Source organism: Melanerpes formicivorus, unplaced genomic scaffold (genome assembly GCF_026170545.1).
Source record: "Melanerpes formicivorus ecotype bairdi unplaced genomic scaffold, bMelFor1.0.p_v2 SCAF_39, whole genome shotgun sequence".
NCBI classification, from domain to species: Eukaryota; Metazoa; Chordata; class Aves; order Piciformes; family Picidae; genus Melanerpes; species Melanerpes formicivorus.
In genome coordinates, this window is record NW_027142391.1 from 5463081 (window position 1) to 5484072 (window position 20992).

A 20992-nucleotide genomic window follows, 5' to 3' on the forward strand; every position below is an offset into this window, starting at 1 on the left:
TGCTAGGCAGCATTATCTGCTAAATAAGGACACAGAGGACAACTGCTCTACAAAAATCAGTGCTGTGAATGTTGATAGACAACTTGAAGACCAAACACTTACTTGATCAAATTTCTCTTCCATTAGATCCCTGCAGCATCGACTTTCTACCAAGGTAGACTTTGCTGGGACTGGGGAGGTTGCAAAACCCATGATTCCTTGGTGGGCACTGTAGCCCAGAAGACCAGCCAAAGCATTTGACTGAGAGGGCTGAAGAGACTGGAAGCTAGTGAAGGGAGTGATGTGGCGAGGCTTGGTACTGAAGCCCATCAGGTCTTTGCAGTACTTGTCATGCACAAGCTGCTGCTGAGTGATCTCTTCCATCTCCTCTCTAAGGCGCTGGACAAAGAAGAAAATCATAGACTTTAAGGAAAAGCTGAATAAGAGATTCCCAGCACAGTGCTACTCAAATCTCCTGAGCAGTAGCCTGTATAACTGATATCCAAATGGCTGTAAAACAGCAGCTAAGCAAAACCCAGCAAAAATATCTGGGTTTTTAACGTGCAATAAAGAGTCCTCATTTGGTGTAAAAATCTTTATCATTGTAATGAATCCAGATCATAGCACTTGCCATCAAAGCTCACAACCTGCTCAGCCCAGACCTGCTGCTGTTTTTATTCTGCCACGCTGCAATTTGTAATAATCAATGCTCTGACAACACTTTCAGGTGACTTCTCAAGCCAACAACTCCATTTCACACACAATGGGATATTTCCAGGTTGATGAGTGGTTACACACTGTCAATCAATGTTGCAACCAAAAGCCATAATCCCCAGTTTGTGCATTTGCTCACCTCTCCTTCCATACTGCTGATTCTCACTAGCTCATTGAGAATCAGTAAGGCACCGTGGATTCGGTCATCGCGGTTCATTCCTTTCTCTTTGGCCAAAGTCTCATCAAAACCCTTCTCAGCCTCTTCATATGTATGCTTGGAGGGAAAATAAAAAAGCAATTCAGTGATGATGCAGAAACAAAACTTCTGGAAACAAAGTAGTCCTGCCAGTCTAGAGCTACTATGTCCTGCAGCTTTCAAGGGCAGTCACAGAGTGCAAGACTACAAAATTCAGATTCACACAGAAGCTGTGGACTTTCCTGTAGAGCATTTTCAACAGCATTAATCAAACAGCTAGTCAGCCATACCATGGTAAAGATTCATCACTATTTGCATCGCATATTCGACTGTGAGGAATCAAAGTTCCCCACATCTGCCTGCACTGTCCAAGCCTTATTTGGTATTATGAAGCTTGAATTCATGTGAAAATGGCAACAAAGCTAAGGTTCAGTGCGCTTACTTTTATCACTCATGGTTTATCAACATTAACAAAACCATCTGCTAGTAAGAGGAGACAATAGAGAGATGATTGCATGGCTATAAAACTAGGTCAGGCTCAACAGCTGACAATGAGCTGCAGCTAGAGCAATGGATTCTTGGTAAAGTTAAGTCTCTTCCTTATTTTTACAGTGGAATAAAGGTACTACTCATTTTGTAAGCCATTATATTCCAACCCTTTCAAGGGAGGCAGTTTTCTACTGACTCTGAGACATACTGACAATGGTGACACAGGTTCTTGGCTTAGACAGCTCTTCTAAGAACTGGCACTTGATCATTTGCATTGCATTATGAGGAGCTGCTTCCAAGCACAGTTCTGTTCTTACTCTGTACCACTGGGGCTTCTGCATCTCTTTTGGCTCCCGCTGCGTGGTGAGGATAAGGCAGGCTCTTAAGGCAGAAACAGCTCCCTCTCGGATGGCCTGTTTGGGATCCCACACAGCCACAAAGATATTGTCAAAGAAGGGCTGCACTTGCTGGAAGAAGAAGGTAGGCACGCTGATTGCCAGCTCACGCAGGACAAGAACCTGGAGGTGGGGAGAGAAGAGGCAACAGTCTGTTAAAATGAGCACCCACAGAAAAACCCCAGAATTTCTAGACCATAGTATCAGTCATTTAGACTGCCAGTGTCTGTGAGCAGAGCTATTTCCACCTCCATACTTTTATAGTTCCTGGCACAACGGTGTTTCAATTCCTTTAGTCACTGGGCTAAGCAATGAAGAAGCATTAGAGCATCACAGCCTCACATGTGGACTGGCACATCTGATCCTGACCAGAGCTTTCTGTGCCCACTGTTAACTAATCCCAACCATCCCATTCCATGAAAGATGAAAACAAACAAGAAGAGATCACTTACAGCTGCATGTCTTCGACCTTCATTCCTGTCAGCTCCCAACCATTCCAGAGCTCTTTTCACCTCAAACTCCACGTACTCAGCTGTGAAGGTGTCGCCAGCCATCGCCAGCCGCCCGATAGCCTTGGAGGCCATCTCCATTACAACAGGGTCATTGGACGGCAAGAGGTTCCTCAGGTAGTTGGCAAACCGGCCGATACGGGTGGCGTTCCCTCCTTCAACACCGATAAGGCTCGCTGCAGAGAAAAGGGAGCAATGCTGTAGGTTCTCCTTAACAGTCAGTGAGGCAGACAGTAGGTAGTCCCTGGATGAGTTACTATTCCCTGTCCATTCCTTAAAGATTCCCATTAGCTCCTCCTAAACTGCAAATCCACAGAACAAAAAATAAAAATCAAGCAACAGGAAAGGGCCACCGTTCTTTCCAGCCTGAACCTGCTAAGTGGGCAGGAAAATACATCCAGCAGCTTCACAGCTGTTCCCCAGCTGTAGTGTAAAATGAGAGGAAAAAAAGAAAAAATCCACCCTGGGATGACAGACCCATTCCCAACAGAAAGGCATCCATCCACATGCAACTACTACAGCTGGGCCACCTCAGTAGAGAAGTCAAAGACTGAATGAACCAAGGAAATTGCTCTCCCCATCAGCTCTAGGGATGTTGTCACCAGGCCAGAGTGGAGGCACCTTGGCAGGCAGTAGCACGGCAGAAGCTTTCACTGCCAGTGCCTGGGTTGTACCTGCTCTGTAGATAAAGAGGCCATCAGTGTCCAGGGTTGACAAGCCGGCACCTTTCAACAGCACTAAATTCACAGAAACAATTTTAAAGTGATACTGTCAGCTTAAAAATCAGATGTTTGACAACAAAAATTCCTCTAGCTAGGGGACCTTCAAACATCTTGGGAGTGGAGGATTATGTCTGTGAGCCAAAACCACCTCCTATTTGATTACTAAAGAAAGGATTGCTACAACTCAGGCTATTTGCTTGGAAGGTGAAGTATTTAAGTGAGCTGATTTCACTAAGAGTCAAACTGGGGGCAGCTCTGCCACGACACAGCAAAAGCACAACCAAAGCAACTGATGGAGCAGCCGAGCAGAATCAAAGCAGATGCTATGTGAGCCCCTACAATGGATGGAAGCTGCTGTTATTGAGCCAGTTACAATTAAAACAAGGATTAACCTCCTTGGACAGAAGAGAGTTAAGCAAGTCAGCCTACCCTGGTACATACAAATGAACAGCACAAACTTCACAGCTGAGCTCAAGATCAGAATTTTCACGTGCTCAGCACTCACATTTGATGCTTAGCTCCCAGAAGAGCTCAGGGCCCATTAAGCACCAGGTTTTCAGCCACTCTCAGCAGCTCCCATGCTGACACTCACAGATTTTTAGAGCCCAGCAGCTAGCAGGCACCCAGCATATTGAGCAGTCAGAAAGAAGGCTGCAATGACAAAAGCTCATTCCTTTTAAAGATCCGCCCCTGAAGATGGATGCATGAAGAGAAAACTCATCAGAGGCACAAAGCACTTTCACTCACCTATAGCCAGAATGCCACCCTTCCTTTCATTTGCATCAGAGCTAGAGACCAGCTCAAATATGTGATGGTTCAGCTGATCGTAAAACCTGGTAGACTCTTCCTGACTCATCTGTAACAGCAAAAAGTTGGAATCAGGTCTCAGCATTCCTTCCCTCCTTCCTGCCCACAAAACCTCCATAAAGAAAACTCTTCCTAGGTCACTTAAACAGAAAGGCACTACATGAACCACACATTACAAACACAAAAATGCATGTCTGGTTTGTGCCCCAGACAGGTCAAGTTTATTTCATCTGGTGCTTGACCACCCAATCTATGTCATCAATGCATTCTAAGCTCCTTGCTGTGTCCCACCCCCTCTCTAAGACCACCTTCCACATTCCTGAAATCTCCATCCCCAAAGCATGCAGCCCATGCCCCACATGCATACGGGGATAAATCATCTCCCTTGCGGCACTCACCTCACGGAGCTCCATGGTGACATAGTGCTGCAAGTCCTTGGCAGCTTTGGCCCTCGTCTCCTCACTGCGGCTCTTCAAGCCATTGGCAAATTGCTGGAGAATGGACACGGTGCCCGACATGATGGTGGTGTGCTGGGGCTTGGGGGCATCAAGGCCTGTAAGTTCTTCAAAGAAGACACTTTTTTTTACTGCTTTCAGCTATTGAAACCTCTGAGCTTCTTTCTTAATGTGCTCCTGTCGCCTGTTCCCTATTGCATGCAAGGATGCTTGTAGAGCGTAAAATTACAATGACTACGTTCCTTAGGTCTTACAGTCCCCTAACAGAACTGTACTTGACCCCCAAATTATTTGCTCTGTAGTTCCTCAAATATCAGAACATGTTCCAATAGGTCAGGTTCCCAAACCCACGGTAAGCCAGCTCTAAATCCAGGGTTGGACTGGGGTTTCCAATTGCCCTATAATAAGAGGCACCAGCAGTGCCATGATTACATCGCTATTGTATCTGACTCCTCCTTGAACACTTTCATCCAAGATTCTCCACAGACATTCTAGTGTTATGCCAACAGAAGAAGACTCAGCACTCAGGGCCTGGCAAGTGTTACATTCTCCAGTAGATATTTAGAGATGGGAAGCCTACTTATAGCAACACCAATCATTGCAGCAGGATATTTACTATCATAACACGTAGACCAACTGTCTCAGGAGTCTGTCCTTATGAGGAAAATAATTTGGAGGTTTGAACCCCTTGATTTCCAGATTACATAAGCACACACCAAGCACTTGACAGAGGGGCGCACAGCGACACAGGCGCCAAAGCCTCAGCTCCTTCTTCCCCAGATATCCCCAACGTGGTCACAAAGATCCATCGACATTACACCGTGCTGGGGCTTAGGGGCTTCCACACTGCTGGGAGCCAGAAGCTCTCCCGGGCGACAACAGCAGCCTGTAGCTGCAGCCCCATCACCGCCGGCCGGGCTGCCCCTGCGCAGGGGTTCCCTTACAGCCGCACCCGCGGAGGGACGCGACAGCCGGTGGGTAAGAGCCGGCGGGCAGGAACCGACAGGCCCGAGCCAGCGGGGGATCCCGCTGCTGTCGCTTCACAGGCCAGGAGTGACGGAGAGGTGAGGCAGGGCAAGGCGGGCACCACCGCCGGGGTGTGTGCGGGGCCTTTAGCGGCAACGCCGCGGGGGCGGGGGACTCGGGCAGGCTGCTCCGGGCGGGGAACTGCGGCGCGGGGCCGAGCCGTCCGCGGGAGCGCCGGTGCTGCTGACAGGGCGCAGGGCGCCAGCCCGGCGGGGGCTGAGGCGGGAGCGCGAGGAGGACCGTGGCAGGAAGTGAGGATGAGGGGAAGGCGATGCCGAAGAGAGGCTCCGGAGCCGCACTCACCGCCTCCGCCCCGACCGCCGCCGGCTCCCCTACTCCGGGCCCCGCGCCCTCCCCTCCCCCGCGCTTGCCGGACCCGCGAGCCGCCTGTGGCCAATGGATTCTGGGAAGTACTTTGATAGACACACCTCTGACCAGTAGAAAAAGAGCAAAAGAGAAGGAGCGCTCGCAGCTCCGCCTTTTCTCCTCAGGAACCGCAAGTAGAGACCGTCTCTTTCCAGCCAATCATCAAGCCAGTTGGGCATGAGTGGCAGGACAACTATCCAATAAAAAAAAAAATCCGAGCTAGGACCCCCCCCCCCCCCCGGCTCCGGCTAACTTCCGCCCTCCCGGAAAGCCTGTCCCCGTGTGCGCACGCGTGGAGAAAGTATTGCGGCGCCCTGCTGCGTGCACTGTGTGTCGCTGAAATGTGTCCGGCTGCCCACGACAGAACCAAAGGCAGTTGACTCGGTGCCCGGCTGTGGGCGCTCCGTTGCCGTAATACCACATATAGCAGTGCGTGCTTCATAGTGACCGCAGACGTGCACAACGACGTGGAGAGTTTAATGTTTACACTGGGAGTCAGAAGGTGCTGCCGAGTCGTTCCGGTACACGACCTTCGGCGGAACCTCTTGCGCGGGGCCGCAGGGTGGGAGGGCGGAGAGAAGGGGCGGGAACGACAGTCTTGGCGCGGGGCGGTGGCGGTCGAGGCCTGTCAGGCCGGTAAGGGCGGTACTCGCCTCCCTTCAGGAGTGGCCATGGTAACGGCGACCCATCCGTGCCGGGACCCGCGGCAACGGCCGGGCTAACGCGGGGCCCTTCCCCTTCCAGGTGTTGCCGCTGTAAGACGGGGCCGCGGGGACATCATGGGGCCGGGAGAGCCGCTGCAGAAGATCAGCATTAGCTCCGAGAGCCAGCGGGGAAGCGAGAGGAACGGTTCTGGCGCCGCCCTGGCAGGCCCTGAGAGAGACCCACCCGGCAGCTGGAGGCAGAAGTGTGCGGCCTATGTGCTGGCGCTCAGGCCGTGGAGTTTCAGTGCTTCTCTCACCCCCGTGGCCCTCGGCAGCGCCTTGGCGTACCGGGCCGAGGGGTCACTAGATCCAGGGCTCTTGGTGGGAAGCGCTGTGGCCGTCCTGGCTGTGCACGGAGCTGGCAACTTGGTGAATACCTACTACGACTTCTCCAAAGGCATCGATCATAAGAAGAGTGATGACAGGACTTTGGTGGACCAGATTTTGCAGCCTCAGGATGTAGTCCGGTTTGGAGTCTTCCTTTATACCGTGGGCTGTATTTGTGCTGCTGGGCTCTATGCTGTCTCGACGCTCAAACTGGAGCACCTGGCCCTGATTTACTTTGGAGGACTTTCCAGCTCTTTCCTTTATACTGGAGGTTATTATTTTGTTTTATATATTTTGTTGTTATTCTATAGATGGAATTTCATTGTGAACATAGAACAGTTTGTGGTTGCTTTTAATAAGAGGATATTTTTTTACTGTCTTACTGTGTTGAGTAGATAAAAATGTGATTATTAGGAAAAGAAAACCAAGCTCAGTTTCAAACTGTCAAACTTTGAAACGTTTAGAATCATAGAATGGCTTAGGTTGGAAGGGACCTTACTGATGAGCTCTCAGTGTGCACTTGCAGCCCGCAAAGCCAATCAGATCCTGGGCTGCAGCAGGAGAAGTGTGGCCAGCAGGGCAAGGGAGGTGATCCTCCCCCTCTGCTCAGCTCTGGGGAGATCCCACCTGGAGTACTGTGTCCAGTTCTGGAGCCCCTATTACAAGAGGGATGTGGAGGTGCTGGAAGGTGTCCAGAGAAGGGCCACAAGGATGATCAGAGGGCTGGAGCACCTCTCCTATGAGGACAGACTGAAGGAGTTGGGGCTGTTCAGTCTGCAGAAGAGAAGGCTCCAAGGTGACCTAATTGTGGCCTTCCAGTATCTGAAGGGGGCCTTCAGGAAGGCTGGAGAAGGACTTCTCAGGATCTCAGGGAGTGATAGGAGTAGGGGGAATGGAATGAAGCTGGAGGTGGGGAGATTCAGGCTGGAGGTGAGGAGGAAGTTCTTCCCCATGAGAGTGGTGAAGCCCTGGAATGGGTTGTCCAGGGAGGTGGTTGAGGCCCTGTCCCTGGAGGTGTTTAAGACCAGGCTGGATGAGGCTCTGGCCAGGCTGATCTAGTGTGGGGTGTCCCTGCCCATGGCAGGGGGGTTGGAACTAGGTGATCCTTGTGGTCCCTTCCAACCCTGAATGATGATATGATACTATGATAATCTACACCAACCTCCTTGCCATGGGCTGGGACACCTCTCAACTAGGCTTGGTTACTCAAGGCCTCATCCACCCTGGCCTTGAACACCTCCAGGGAGAGGGTATCCACAGCTGTTTTGAGAAACCTATCCCAGAGTCTCATCACCCTTAGGCTTCTTCCTGTGATCCAGTCTAAATCTGCTCTTGAGAGAACCTTACGTAGTGTGCCATTTGTTCTGTGCATTTACTATATTTCTTCAGGATCAGGTTCTGGTATGCCTGATCATACTGCACAGGGCTTTATTTCTGTAGATTTCTGCAGAAATGGGTACTTGCAGATGTGAAGATGGGGATTAGAGCTTGGCCCTTATTTTCCGTTGCGTTGTTTGACTGGAGCAAGAAGCTGCATTTCCTGTATTATCTTTGGCAGGAAAAGATAATGGTTCTTGGCCATAGCTCTGTGTTAGTCACTTCACAGTATTTCTCTTGTCCATTTTATTCTGTTGTTTGACAGTGCTTCGTTTTATTCTTGTGTCTCGCCACAGGAATTGGATTTAAGTATGTTGCACTTGGAGACGTGGTGATCCTCATCACCTTCGGGCCCCTGGCTGTCATGTTTGCCCATGCTGTGCAGGTTGGGTATCTGTCTGTCTCGCCGCTGCTCTACGCCATCCCTCTAGCGCTCAGCACTGAGGCCATCCTGCACAGCAACAACACGCGGGACATGGAGTCTGACCGGCAGGCAGGCATTGTCACCTTGGCCATCCTCATCGGCCCTGCGCTCTCCTATGTCCTCTACACCCTGCTGCTCTTCTTGCCCTACCTGATTTTCTGTGTGCTGGCCACACGCTACACCATCAGCATGGCGTTGCCACTGCTCACCATCCCGATGGCATTTTCACTGGAGAGGCAGTTTCGGAGTCAGAGCTTCAACAAAATTCCCCAGAGGACAGCCAAACTCAATCTCCTCTTGGGCCTTTTCTATGTTTTTGGCATCACACTAGCACCAGATGGTGCTCTGCCCAAGCTGTAACAAGAGCTGTAGGGTCAGGCCTCACAGTTCAGTATTATCAGTGGATTATGTGGGTAGATGATCCATTACGGTCAGTGGGAAGAATAAAGAAGATACCATCCTGAGCTGTGGAAGCTGCAGTTCTGGGCTTGGTTAGCTTGTGCAGCAGACTTTGCAAAAGTGATTGGTGTGTATGAAGTCTTCTTGAGAAGGGGTGAGCTGCAGCTTTTTTTCAGGGGAGCAAGGTCATTTGAGGAAAAGGAAATGTTTAAAGAACCTCATCCTTCTGTCACTGAATTCTTTCACTGTCAACTCAATGGAAGTAAGATTAAGCCCCCAGTCCAAACTGTTCCCTTCACAAGCACAGTGTTTGCTCTTGTGACTCCTTTATGGTGAGAGAGTCCAGGGGCTCCTGTGTGCTCAACAGAAAACACTGCCAAATGCTTAGCCTCACAACAATGTAGGTGCTATTACTTCACTCCCTTGTGAGCATAGTTCACCTTCATCTACTAGATGTTTGACTTTTTGTTTTGTGTTTATTTTCTTGGCCAAATGTTTAACTTTTCTTTCCAAGCTCCCTAAAATGCACTAGAAACTAGTTCATTAACTGTTGCTTCTGCTTGGTTCTTATAGTCTGGAACTGTCCCAAGTTATGTATCTCTGTGGGATGGTGGTGTACACGGAGCACAAACTTCAAGCCAAAACCAGTACATTGGTATTCTGCTATGAAAGCTGGGTCTGCAAACACAAAGCATGCCTTGAAAGGCCCTCAATGCATAGATAAACAAGGGGGTTCCACTTTTATATTTGCTTAGAATTTACTCTCTGAAAGAATGGTCTTGGAATTAAGGGGGAGCTGACAGAGTGGCAGGTTTCTCTGGCTGGGTATGGATTAAGGGATACATCAGGGGAAAACCCAAGTCTCGGTTCAAAAACTAGTGGGGTTTTTTGTTTGTTCATTTAGAGGCTAGATGTCAATTTCTTATTATCAGAAGCCAAAAAAAAAAGAGAAGCCCAGTTGAGCAAGGGAGAAAGATACAGGGTTAGAAAAAAGAAATCAAGATTTTTGCATTCTGGGGAAAAAAAAAAGAGAGGACTGGAAACAGGGATAAACTTTTTTTGTTGACAAGATTTTTTCCTATAGAGTCCAGAGTTTGTGAGACTGAATCACATTTAGCTGCTGAGATAGCTCTGAAGTCCCCAGCCTCTTTTTTTCCCCCCTCTACACCTTATGGTGGTGTTTTCTTCTGCAGCTCTTGCCACTTTTAATTGATGTGGCCATTTGGAGAACCAGTTGTTTCAGCAGTTATGTAGCAGTGTGAAAACCATGCCAAACACAGCTGGGGAAAAGTGTGACTTGCAGGGCAAAGATGAATTTGCTCCATACTGTGTTGCTGAATTCTTTTCTGGGTTGAAGAAAAAGTGTTTGTGTCCTGTAAGCAGGGAGTTGGTGAAAAATTTGTTTACAGGAGTTGTGGAAAGCTTCAGAGGAATTGATGCTGGTATTGAACTAGAGCTGCTGGTGCCTGGAGCACAACCTTGCTTTGGAAGGAAGTGGGAGTGTGCTGACTACTGTATGAAGTGCTTTAAACATGAGCAATAAACTAGCAATAAACCAGGGTGGTGTGACCCTGCAGCTGTCATGAGTGTGTTATGCCCTTGTGGTGTCCATCTGAAAGTGCCAAGCACTGTGTTAGTGAATTGTACTGGCAGTTGTAAAGCTGAGTTGATGGTACAGGATTATATGGCATAGCTGTTTAAGTGACTGGTTTTATGGCTTCCTTTTATCCAATGTTACCCAGTTGTTGGTTTCCTGCTCATCAGCTGAGCTGTCCTTAAGGGGAGGGATTCTTTGCAGGTGTATTTTATGAGCCACAGTTTCATCTTTGATTAAAACTGGGCAAATAATCTCTTTAAACTGACCAGGCACAAGACAAGAGGAGATGTGTACTGCTTTCTTTTCTGGATTAGAAGCGATGAGAGAATGCAAAAGTTTAGCTCAGCTAAAGGAGATACCCAGAAGGTCTTGGAACCTTTTCAATACAGACACACACAAGACAGTATCTGCTGTGACTTCTCTGGGGACCTACAGAATAAAGAGCCTTGCTCTGACACCCACTTAATTTTTTTGCAGAACAAAAGCTTTTCATGGGGATATGGACTGAGCTGGTCAATCTGTTAACCTTGCAGTTGCTGGTTAACCCCAGCATAGCTTTGTTGCTACCTTTTGTAGCATCTCTGTGCTTTATTTTACACCAGCTTGGTTTTGTATAGCTGTCAGCTTAAAGGAATGGGTAGTTAGCTTTTTTTACTCCTTTTACATAAACTACAACACTCAGCTAAATTCCTTGAAGTAACTGATTCTTGGCTCATGTCTTTGATAACTGTAATTGTAACAGTGGAAAGGTCCAGGAATGATCCTTGCTGGAGTAATGTATGTAACTTTAGTTGCATCTAGGCTACTCTTTACTGCCAGAGAAAGCCCCTTGTATAGGATGGCTGCTTACTGCTGGAAAGGAGCAGTGCTTTTTATTACAGAGATGAAGGAAGAACTACTACATGTAAATGCTTGTGAAACATTTTTCAAGCTGTGTGCATTGGGATTCAAGCATTTTAATACCAAGAATGTGGTCAAAATTCAGTAATTCCTTACTAGCAGATGCTGGTTGCCTCCGATTCCCTGTCTGTGATCTACAACATCATTCCGGGTTCTTAAGGATATTAATAAATCACACATTCTACACCATGGCTTTGAGGAAGTCATTTAACTTCTCTGTGTCTCAGAAAACAGCTATTTTTGCCTACCTCACAGGGATGCTGAGCTGGCATCATTGTCACAGACAGCTTTGAAAGGAAGAAGTGCTTTATCTCTGTGTGCTTTCCAAAAACCATGTTAGTACTAGGAAACATTTTAGGTGTGAACTAACCTAACAGGTGACCTAACCAATCTAGGTAGACCAAAATAATCTCCACAGCAACACTGAGGGCTAAGAGAGGTTCCCTTGTGGATTGTTTCATTATGCAGATGTTGGGTCTCTTTCCCTACCATCTCCTCTCTGTCCCATGCTACTTTCCCTGAATATAAACTTAAACTTCTTTCAGGTCTCTCTTGGTGAGCTGTGTTGTCTCTTGAGGAGTCTACATTGGTAGATGAACAGATCTGTAGCCCATCTGTTAATGTGTCCTAGGGCACCTCCTGGCCTTTCTTCATATCAAATAAAGTGTCAGAATGTTACTCTGTGAATTCTGTTGTGTTTGATTGTTGTATATCGCTCCAGTCATGGTTTTGCACATGTAATGAATTATCTTCCTGGAAGGAGGAGGATCTCTGTGTGCCTTGTTTATAGTAGAAAGTGCATGAAAGAGCATACCTTTTTTTTGGTGTAAGCTGCCTTTTATGATTCACATAGTCCTGTCCCTCTGTATCATCAAATTTCAGCAGCAGGGATCATCTCATACTAATGGCAGACTTCAGAGTGCTTTCAGTGTTGTCATCAATGAGCAGAGTTTTCTTTGATGAATTTTCTGTGCCATGTACTTACTGTTCAGCATTTGTAAGGAGCTTTCAGCTGAACTTTTAGTATTTTAAATAAAGGTGGACTTTTTCATTCTCACCTGTGTGGTCTGCCATTCTTCTTGTGCCATGGTCTCTGCTCCTGACTTGGAATGGTTTTATTTGCTCCATAGGACAACAGCAGCATTGTGTGTCACAAATGAGCCTAAGTGTATCACAGAATGTTAGGTGCTGGAAGGGACTTCTTGAGATCAAGTCCACCCCCTCTGCCAGAGCAGGACGACCTAGAGCAGGTCACACAGGAACATACCCAGGTGGCTTTTGAATGTCTTCAGTGAAGGGGACTCCACAACCTCTCCAGACAGCCTGTTCCAGTGTTCTGTTACCCTCACAGTGAAAAAGCTTTTTCTTATATTCACATGGAACCTCCTCTGCTCCAGCTTGCACTCATTGCCCCTTGTCCTGTCATTGCACATCACTGAGCAGAGCCTGGCTCTGTCCTTCTGACACTGCCCTGCACATCTTTATAAACATGAATGAGGTCAGCCCTCAGGCTCCTCTGCTCCAAGCTGAAGAGCCCCAGCTCCCTCAGCCTTTTCTCAGAAGGGAGATGTTCCATTCTATCATCTTTGTGACTCTGCACTGTCATCTTCTAAGCAGCTCGCTGAGGTCCTTGAACTGAAGGGCTCAGAACTGAACACAATATTCCAGAAGTGGCCTCAGCAGGGCTGAGTAGAGGGGAAGGAGAACCTCTCTTGACCTACTCACCACACCCCTTCCAATCCACCCCAGATGCCATTGACCTTCTTGGCCACAAGGGCACATTGCTGGCTCATGGCCATTCTTCTGTCCACCAGGACTCTCAGCTCTCCAACAGGTCAGTCCTCAACCTATCCTTGTACATGGTGTTGAAAATTTCCCATCTTGCCCACTGGTGCAGCCTGCTGTGTAAATGCATGTGCAGTTAGCTTAAGGAGACTGAGAAGCCTTCCTTATCTTATGTACTATCTGGCTATGTACTTTCTTCCCCCCCATCTTTATCTGTGGTGAAAATGGTTTCAACAGTCTGGAGAGACCCCTTGGCTGTGCCACATCTTTTCTGTGATGCAGAGCTGAAAACAGATGCAAAGAAGGCTTGTGAGGCATGCATGTGAGGCAGGCTTGTGAGGCATGCATGTGAGGCATGCTTGTGAGGCATGCATGTGAGGCAGGCTTGTGAGGCATGCATGTGAGGCCTGCATGTGAGGCATGCATGTGAGGCATGCTTGTGAGGCATTTGTCAAACGTTATTTCAGTTTTTTGCTCTAGTTTAAAATCTGTCCAAGCAGGAGAGAATCAAAGTTCCTGTAGTCTAGTTTAGTGGCTAGAAACCATTGCAGAGCTGATGCTTTTACCTGCAATACTCTCCTGCTATCATCTGCTTTGGAATGAATTCTGTGTGGGTTTGCAGGACATGTTTCTAAGACTGCTAGGCCTGGGAAATGTTTTTCAGCCTTTCTGAGGCACAGAGTGGGCTCCAAGTTCATAATATTTGGGGATGGTTTTAGAAAATACAACACAGAACAGCATGGCATCTAGGTACACAAGGGCTGTACTCAAGGACCCTTCCACAGAAATCTGATAAAGCTTTTTCTGAACTGCAGAAACCAGTCTGCTGAGTGTCCTTTAGCAAGAGAGCTGATGGGTGGTTTGTTCCCACTGTGATTGCCCTGCATCTGCTCTTAAAACGCTCCAATGCTTTGTCCTGGTAGCAGGCAGGGTCAGCTTAAACTCATTTTAATGAAACTGGGCCACTAACAGGAAATGCTTCAAGATGTGAAGTTCATGCACCATTGAACACCTGTCCAGCACCTCTCTGGGTGGAGGCTGTAATTCTGCTGGTCCACAGGTGGCAGCCTTGCTCTTCCAGCGTTCCTGCAGCACCCTGTGGTACCCCTGCCCTTGGCTGAGACCAAGGCACTGCATGGCCTGGGATTGCCTCGATTCCTTGTTCCACAGTCTGAAAAACTGGTTCCCTGTGGAAGAAGTGGTGGACCAGATCTTGGTATTGCTGCTCCTCTGCTGTTCTACCAGGTTGATTCAGAATCCTACAGTTCCACTTTTTATTGAGAGGCAAAACATTTTGTGCAGCAGACTGTGTTGTGATTGGAGGAGGAAGAGGAGATGTCCCTGCTGTGTTTATGGTTTTAGAGGCTGTGCATGGGCCAGCACATCTTTCTTATTTGGGAGGATATTTTTTTTACATCCATGACAGATAGATTTTTTTATGGTTTTACCTCTACAGATCAAAAATCTTCAGAGTAAAAGGAGACATTCCAAATACTGGCCTAAAAGTACCTGATTTCTCTGATTGTCTCTGCAGGAATTCATGTTAGTTGTGTTTGCAAGACTGTTTAGTATTTGTCTGGTTGCACTTCACTGGCTCTTCTCTGGTGTAAACCCACAGAGATGTGGTACTAAGGGGCATGGTTTAGCACCAAACTTGGTAGAGTTAGATACTGGTTGGACTTGATGATCTTAAAGATCTTTTCCAACTCAGATGATTCTATCACTGCAGATGAATTTCTGACGTGCAGATTATGTCTGGACAGATGTTTGTGGCCCAGGCAGAAACAGGCATCTGAAGAAAGCTGGTCAGCCCTGGCTCACATTTCTAAAGCCTTTGCTGATGCCTTAATAAGCTTATTCTGGTCAGATGCTGAGGGCTGAGCTTTCAAAGGAGTGTGGGCAAGCTCTGCATCACGGGTAGTACGCTCGTGGGGGGAAAAAATGCAGTGTCTGCACACTCTGTGAGATGAACTTCTGCTCAGTCAAGTGCTTGTAACACACCTCGAGTCACTGTTGGAAAATCATAATGCTTTTATAGTGGTATTAGGAGCTTGGAATATATTCTCCCCATTTCTTGGGTGAGTAGCCCGAGTCACTGCTGCTTAATCAAGGTCATGCTTCTTGGAGGAGAGTACATAAGGGTTCTCCTTTCCTGTCTGGTACCTTGTTAACAAGCAGACCTTTCCCCTCACATATTGGTTTGTCTTTTAGCTCACTGGTAAATTATTTTTATTAAAATCACCTTTAGTTGCTTTATACTTGGAGTTTTGTGCCTGCTGAATGACATATTTAAGAAATTAAATGCTGCTCTGGCTTTTTAAAGCTATTTGTCATGTGAAGGTGGAGCTCAGTATCTAGTCAAGTTAAAATCTATAGCTCCCAGAACTGCTCAAAAATCCCTAAGTTTTATTAAAACTCAGCAGAGTGGCTTATCACAGCTGTGTCTAGAGGAAACATGCCCAGCACTGGACAGAATAATGCCCATGCTCTACTGTCTGATATAAGGTTTTTGCTCTTCTGTGTAACTCAGAGTAAGACCCAAAATAAAAACTTGTCACATTTTCTTTCACACCTTCTCCTGGGGACAACTCAATAGTGTCAGTGCTTATCCTTTCTATAGTTAGAGCACAGGAGAGCCCAAGCTCTAGTCCAGCTGTTTCAGTGGCCTCATGGATTTGTCTGAATGGGAAGAAACTTGAAGCACATAGTTCAGCATGCCTTTGGGGTCAGCTGAGAGAGTGCAGCTTGCTTCAGCAGTCAAGTGCCACTGATCTGCAGGGACAATGGTCACCAGCCAAGTGTATCTGTTCCCTTGGGAAGGAAACCTCTGCTTGGGCCTCTGTCACAGGCACTATCTTGAGAGAGAAGTTCACAACCTCTGCATAAGAATATCCAAATACTTTCTAAAAACAACACCCAAAAGCCACTGTCTGCCCTCAGCTGACTTCTCCTCAGGCTGCCAAGGCCAGATTGAAGAATTAAAAATCTATACCATGATTGTGCTGCTTTCTCATGAAAACAGCAGAGGAGAAGCTGCTCATTAATCAGTTGACTCTGTCAATAATGAATGCAGAGGAATGTGCTGGCTGAGAGATGTCACCTAGGCAGCTTGTCAGGGAGCAAGGGAAGCTGTGAGAACCTCACTAAAACACAGGGTCTGGCATCCTGCTCCAGGTGCTTGGCAGTGATGAGAGCTTAGCAACGGGAGAAGAGATGAGAATCTGCCTCCTGCAGGCTGACTCTTGGCTGGCACCTTTCCCATGCCTTGTCCTAGGCTGATGCTGGGCAGCTCTGCTGGTCTGGCAGTGATTTTAGGTGCTGACTGAGGTAGGTGGTAGCTGCAGTTTCTCAGTTTAACTGGGAAATGCTGAATAGCCCAACAGTTTTCATAAAAGCTAGAGTCACCTTTCCTCCTCTCCTTTTAGGGTAAAATGAACATTTCTTTTAGGCAGTGGTTCCGTTTGCCTGGGAATGGTTTAGCACAAAGAATAAAGACAATGTATGTTCTTATGTGTCCTAGTAAGCCAAAGGCCTGCTTCCCAAATTGTCTGACTTCCTGTGGTAAATAAACTGAATGCTTGTGCCGTCTGAGGAGCAAATCCAGGCAATTTACATCTCATGCAGTGTTTGCAAATAAGGCTGTGAAATGTCACCACGCTGTGGGGAAGAAGTCAGCAGTTTCTCAGGCTTGGACCTAATGGAAAGAGAGTCTAATAAACCATCCTCCCAGTCTCATTAGCTGTTGTCCCAAAGGTTGGTGGAATGATTTCAGATGGATTACAAACTGCTCTGTATGGCACAAGGCAACTGCATGCCACAGCTGAGTCATATTTTAACCCGAGGGGGATAGCTCCGCTGCTAGATAAACCAGAGCTCCAGTCAGATAAAGGACAAGTTGGGAATAACATTTTAGAGGTTCATGTGCTTTTTGTGTGTATTCTAGAACTCATTAAAGCCTTAAGAGTATACTTGGTGCTGTGCCAGACCATTTGTCATCTGGTCTTTCTTATTCCTTAAATTAGTTCTAAAGCAGAAGTTAATTAGCTCCCCTGAAACACAAAGTGATGGGCTGTAGGCTTCCTACAAAGTCCCTTTCTGCATGAATCCCTTGCAGCATCCCTGTTTGTTTGCACCTTTGGAGGTGAGGTTTTCAGGAAAACTTGGAACAACATTTGCACATGGATGGGGAGAGGAGAATTAAGGGGAAAGACCAACAAGGGAGTTGGAGGGGCAAGGCATCTGTTAAGGAACTTCAGAAGGTGAAATCCTGTCTCACTGTGTGCCCAATGTGAGCAATAGCAGGCCAGCATGGCACACAGTGCTTCCCTGCCTCTGTCTTCCTTTCAGTAGTGAGCCTGAATTATAATTACCTTGTTTTCAATGTCACTGGATCCCAGGATTTAAACTTGTTCCAGTGCAAGAGAAAGGATGAGCTGGGGAAGCCAAACCTGAACTATCCCAGGTTTTTAGTGGCTCTGTCAGTACCTCTGCATAAGAAGTGGATACACAGAAATTCAGCTGGTTTAGAGAGAGAAAAAAAATCTCCTATATGACATGCAGGGAATTTAGCATTTTAATATAGGACTGCTTAATCCAGAGACATTCAGCACTGTCACAAAGATGATAGTGTGGCTAATGCCTGAAGGGTCTGGGATTTGGAGAAGGGAGGAGACATGACCCAGTGTGTGAGCTTGGCATGTGCCTTCTAAGATTACAAGTCCTATGTATTTGTCCACTGGCCTACTCTTTGTCTCCTGCAGAACTGTGTCCTGGGATACTACTAAGCAGGAAACTAGTCTGTTCCCAGTGTATTTGTGTCTATGGGGGTCTCCAGTTTTGAACAGTGTTCATGGTCAGAAGCAGCCAACTTCTAAATTCCTTTGTCCCTTTCTGCAGCACACATGAGGTACACCCAACACCAGAAGAGTGCTGAGCTGAAGGCAGCAGCACCAAGGTGTTTGTGTTTTCCATGAACAGGAAGGGTTGAATACATGTTCATTTATGAAAGTGATGCACGCTGCCATTGAGGCTAAACTCATCTCCAGATGGTGAAGAAGCGCAGCTAAGTCATTTAGGGGCCCTGAATGTCTCCTGAGAACTGAGACACAAAAAGAAGAGTATCAATCTCTCCAGCAAGCTAGCCCACAGGAGAGAAAAAGAATTGTTTTCCAGAGATCTGTGTGCTTTTTTTTGTGGGGGAAAGAATGTGTGTGGCATTCCAACTTGTGTGAAAAGCATCTCATGGAAGAAAAGTTCAAGGGAAAAAAGTTTTCAGCATTTACCTCAGCAAGGCTTTGCACTTTCTAGGGAAGACTGAATTTGATGTAGATTCTTTCTCTTAGACTCAAAACCTGACCATACTACTCACTACTCTCCTGCTAACAGTTTGGGGGGCAGAACTGAAATTCCATGAGGCCCTGTCTGTGTATGGGGAAGGGCCAGGGAATAGTTGGAGTCCTGGAGAGGTAGTGCAGTAGAAATGTCTATCCTGTGACAGGCAGGGAACAGACTCTGCCATTTTCATCTACCAAACAAGCTGTAGCAATAAAACTGACCCAGGCTGTCAGGCTGTAGTGGTGCATATAGAAGTGTTGCATTGGAATGTATGTAGCTTTGAACACTCGGGCTGCAATAGCGTAAAGCACCTCGGGGATGGAGCTGACAGTGATGGAAAGGGCCACCAGCAAATGGTGCCAATCCAGGTGTGAATGTCAGGAACAGACTCTTGTGACAGGAGAGCTGTTCACAGTACTAGCACAGGCATTTGTAAAATGTCAGTGCCCCATTTTTTGTCCTTGGTGTGGAACAGTGGTCAAAGAGAATATGGTGTTCCAGCAAGTACTGCTTCCTGTTACTAGGGTGACAGCCTATGTGGACAGGAAAGGACATTTGAGTGTTGGGAGCTTTGAACTCTGCACATGATACCTGCCTATAAAAGATTCAGAGAGCTGCATTATCCTCTGTCCTTGTGCTAATAAACCAGTCTGGGGTCCTTGATCACTTTAGGGACTAGCTAGAGAAGGAATCATTTACAATACCAAAGCTGATGTGGGTGGGCACAGAAGTAAAAACAGAAAGATGAAGGCAGTGCCTAGTGGAAGCCTAATGGTCTTACAGTGCATTTCCAGAGCTTGTTCCTGGCTGCAGTTTTACAGGTGGCAGCTGAATTGGAGATCAAAATGAAATAGTTTCATTATCTAGCCCTTTCACTTCAATTTGCTCTAAATTGTTCCAGTTACTGCCAAGTGAGTGACAACAAAGACAGTCCCCTGGCTTGTTGCCTTGCCCATGAATATAATTTCAGTCACTGTTCACATCCTGGACAGGCATGTGTCTGTGGTTGCAAGTCAGGACTGAAGTGAGTTGGAAGAACTGTATATGGGAAACCAAGACTGGAGATAGCATAGGGCTGAAGGGATCTGGAGAGCTTTGTGTAGTTTCAGACCTGGAAGAGCTGTCTAAAACTTGCTGGGATGTGTCACGTGGGAGCTGACTAGCAGCAATCCACTGTGCTTAGCCCCTGTCTGATGCCTGCCAGCTCCCTGTATCTCCTAATGTTAGCTCCTCTGCTTTGTCCTGGAGTGGGGCTCTGCAGCCACTGCTCAGCTCATCTGATTGCCTCTCCAATTGGGATTCTGTGCTTGCTGGAGTTCAAGGTTGAGCTATAAAAATCTGTTCCGGTCTGAAATCTGCCATAAAACTAGTTACACACAAATGGATGTAGTTATGAGGCTGCAGGGGCCATGAGCTCAGCCACTGATAAAGGAGAAAGTCTTGGTTTCTGACAGATTTTTTGGTTTGTTTTACTTTCTGAATAACCTTTGAAAGTCTCCATATTTTTCTCATGCAAGTTGTTAGCACACTTCTTAGAAATTCTTTTTACCTAGCGTAGTGCTCACCTTTGTGTCTGCAGTTGATTGGGAAAAAACAGCAAAATGTCATCATGAGACAGCAGTGGCGTGTGGGAAGATTCAGACAATCTTCCTTCTGACTGCTCAAAAGCTGTAGCTAACAACTGGCAGAGTCCTCTGTGTACAGTAAACCTTACCCACACTAGCAAAACAACAGCTTTGATTTATCTGCAGGAGCCACGAGCATTCCATTTTCTTTTTGCAATGCTCCTTGTGCTGCCTCAACCCCTTGAGGTACCTGGAAGGTGACATCACTTTTTTTGATTGCCCATGATCTTTATTCCTGCTTGGCACTAATCTTTGCCCAGCATCTCTTTCAGAAATGAGCAGCTCCTTGAAGATGTTTTCTTATCCAGAGGCACAATCCTTCCCCTTATTCATTGGCAGAGTCCTTGCATAAAACATTCGGTGGTTGTTGTTTAGCAGTAATGCTACCAAGAAGACACCAGACGTAATCTAGACTGTGACCTCATTAGCTTCTGTGAAGTAATCCTTACTCATCATTGCTGGTTTTGGCTCCTAATGTTTAGGGTTCTTTTTGTTTAGGACCAGATTTAAGCTCATTGATGTTTTCTGTTTATTTCCTGATGAGATGGAATAGTGTTCGACTTGCTCTCTCTGTTTTGTTCTGCATTTGTGAAGATGTTTTACAAGAGCTAGCTTGGTTCCACTGTATTTGCAAGCTCCTCTGTGCTGCAGCCAAACACTTCACAATCCTTGAGAGATAATTTTGTGATTTCATATGGGTTCTTTATAAAGAATAGAACAGAACACTTCCTCAACACCCATACTTTTCTGCTAATACTGTGCCTTGGGACATAACCTTGGGACAAGCTGGCAACACAGCAGCAGTAGTAACCAGACACCTTCCCTTGTGAGTGCATCACAGTGGGCTGCCAGACCTGGCCTG

The 20992-nt window shown here is 47.0% G+C and overlaps 2 protein-coding genes across 8 annotated transcripts in view; one reads left to right on the plus strand and one right to left on the minus strand.

Moving 5' to 3' along the window:
* Positions 1-5768, minus strand: part of MTOR (mechanistic target of rapamycin kinase) — a 65018-nt gene extending 59250 nt beyond the window's left edge. For 2 of the 4 annotated variants that reach the window (XM_068158426.1, XM_068158421.1), the window contains exons 1-7: positions 5596-5625; positions 4210-4373; positions 3752-3860; positions 2226-2458; positions 1696-1896; positions 833-967; positions 103-378 (exon numbers count right to left, since the gene is read on the minus strand). In XM_068158426.1, the coding sequence (XP_068014527.1) occupies positions 103-378; positions 833-967; positions 1696-1896; positions 2226-2458; positions 3752-3860; positions 4210-4329 (1074 nt within the window). In that variant the 5' untranslated portion in view covers positions 4330-4373; positions 5596-5625. Of the gene's footprint in view, positions 1-102; positions 379-832; positions 968-1695; positions 1897-2225; positions 2459-3751; positions 3861-4209; positions 4374-4982; positions 5001-5595; positions 5626-5720 lie in introns of those variants that run through there. The other 2 variants (XM_068158422.1, XM_068158423.1) reach the window with 2 other exon arrangements.
* UBIAD1 (UbiA prenyltransferase domain containing 1) lies at positions 5314-12443 on the plus strand. 4 transcript variants are annotated; one of them, XM_068158430.1, is made up of 3 exons: positions 5314-5330; positions 6403-6960; positions 8363-12443. In XM_068158430.1, exons 2-3 carry the CDS (start codon positions 6438-6440, stop codon positions 8848-8850), a joined length of 1011 nt encoding a protein of 336 aa, XP_068014531.1. In that variant the 5' UTR covers positions 5314-5330; positions 6403-6437; the 3' UTR covers positions 8851-12443. The 4 variants fall into 4 exon arrangements, with proteins under 4 accessions (XP_068014531.1, XP_068014530.1, XP_068014528.1 ...); XM_068158429.1 differs by lacking the exon at positions 5314-5330 and adding an exon at positions 6020-6179; XM_068158427.1 differs by lacking the exon at positions 5314-5330 and adding an exon at positions 6020-6160.
* Positions 12444-20992: the final 8549 nt, after the last annotated feature.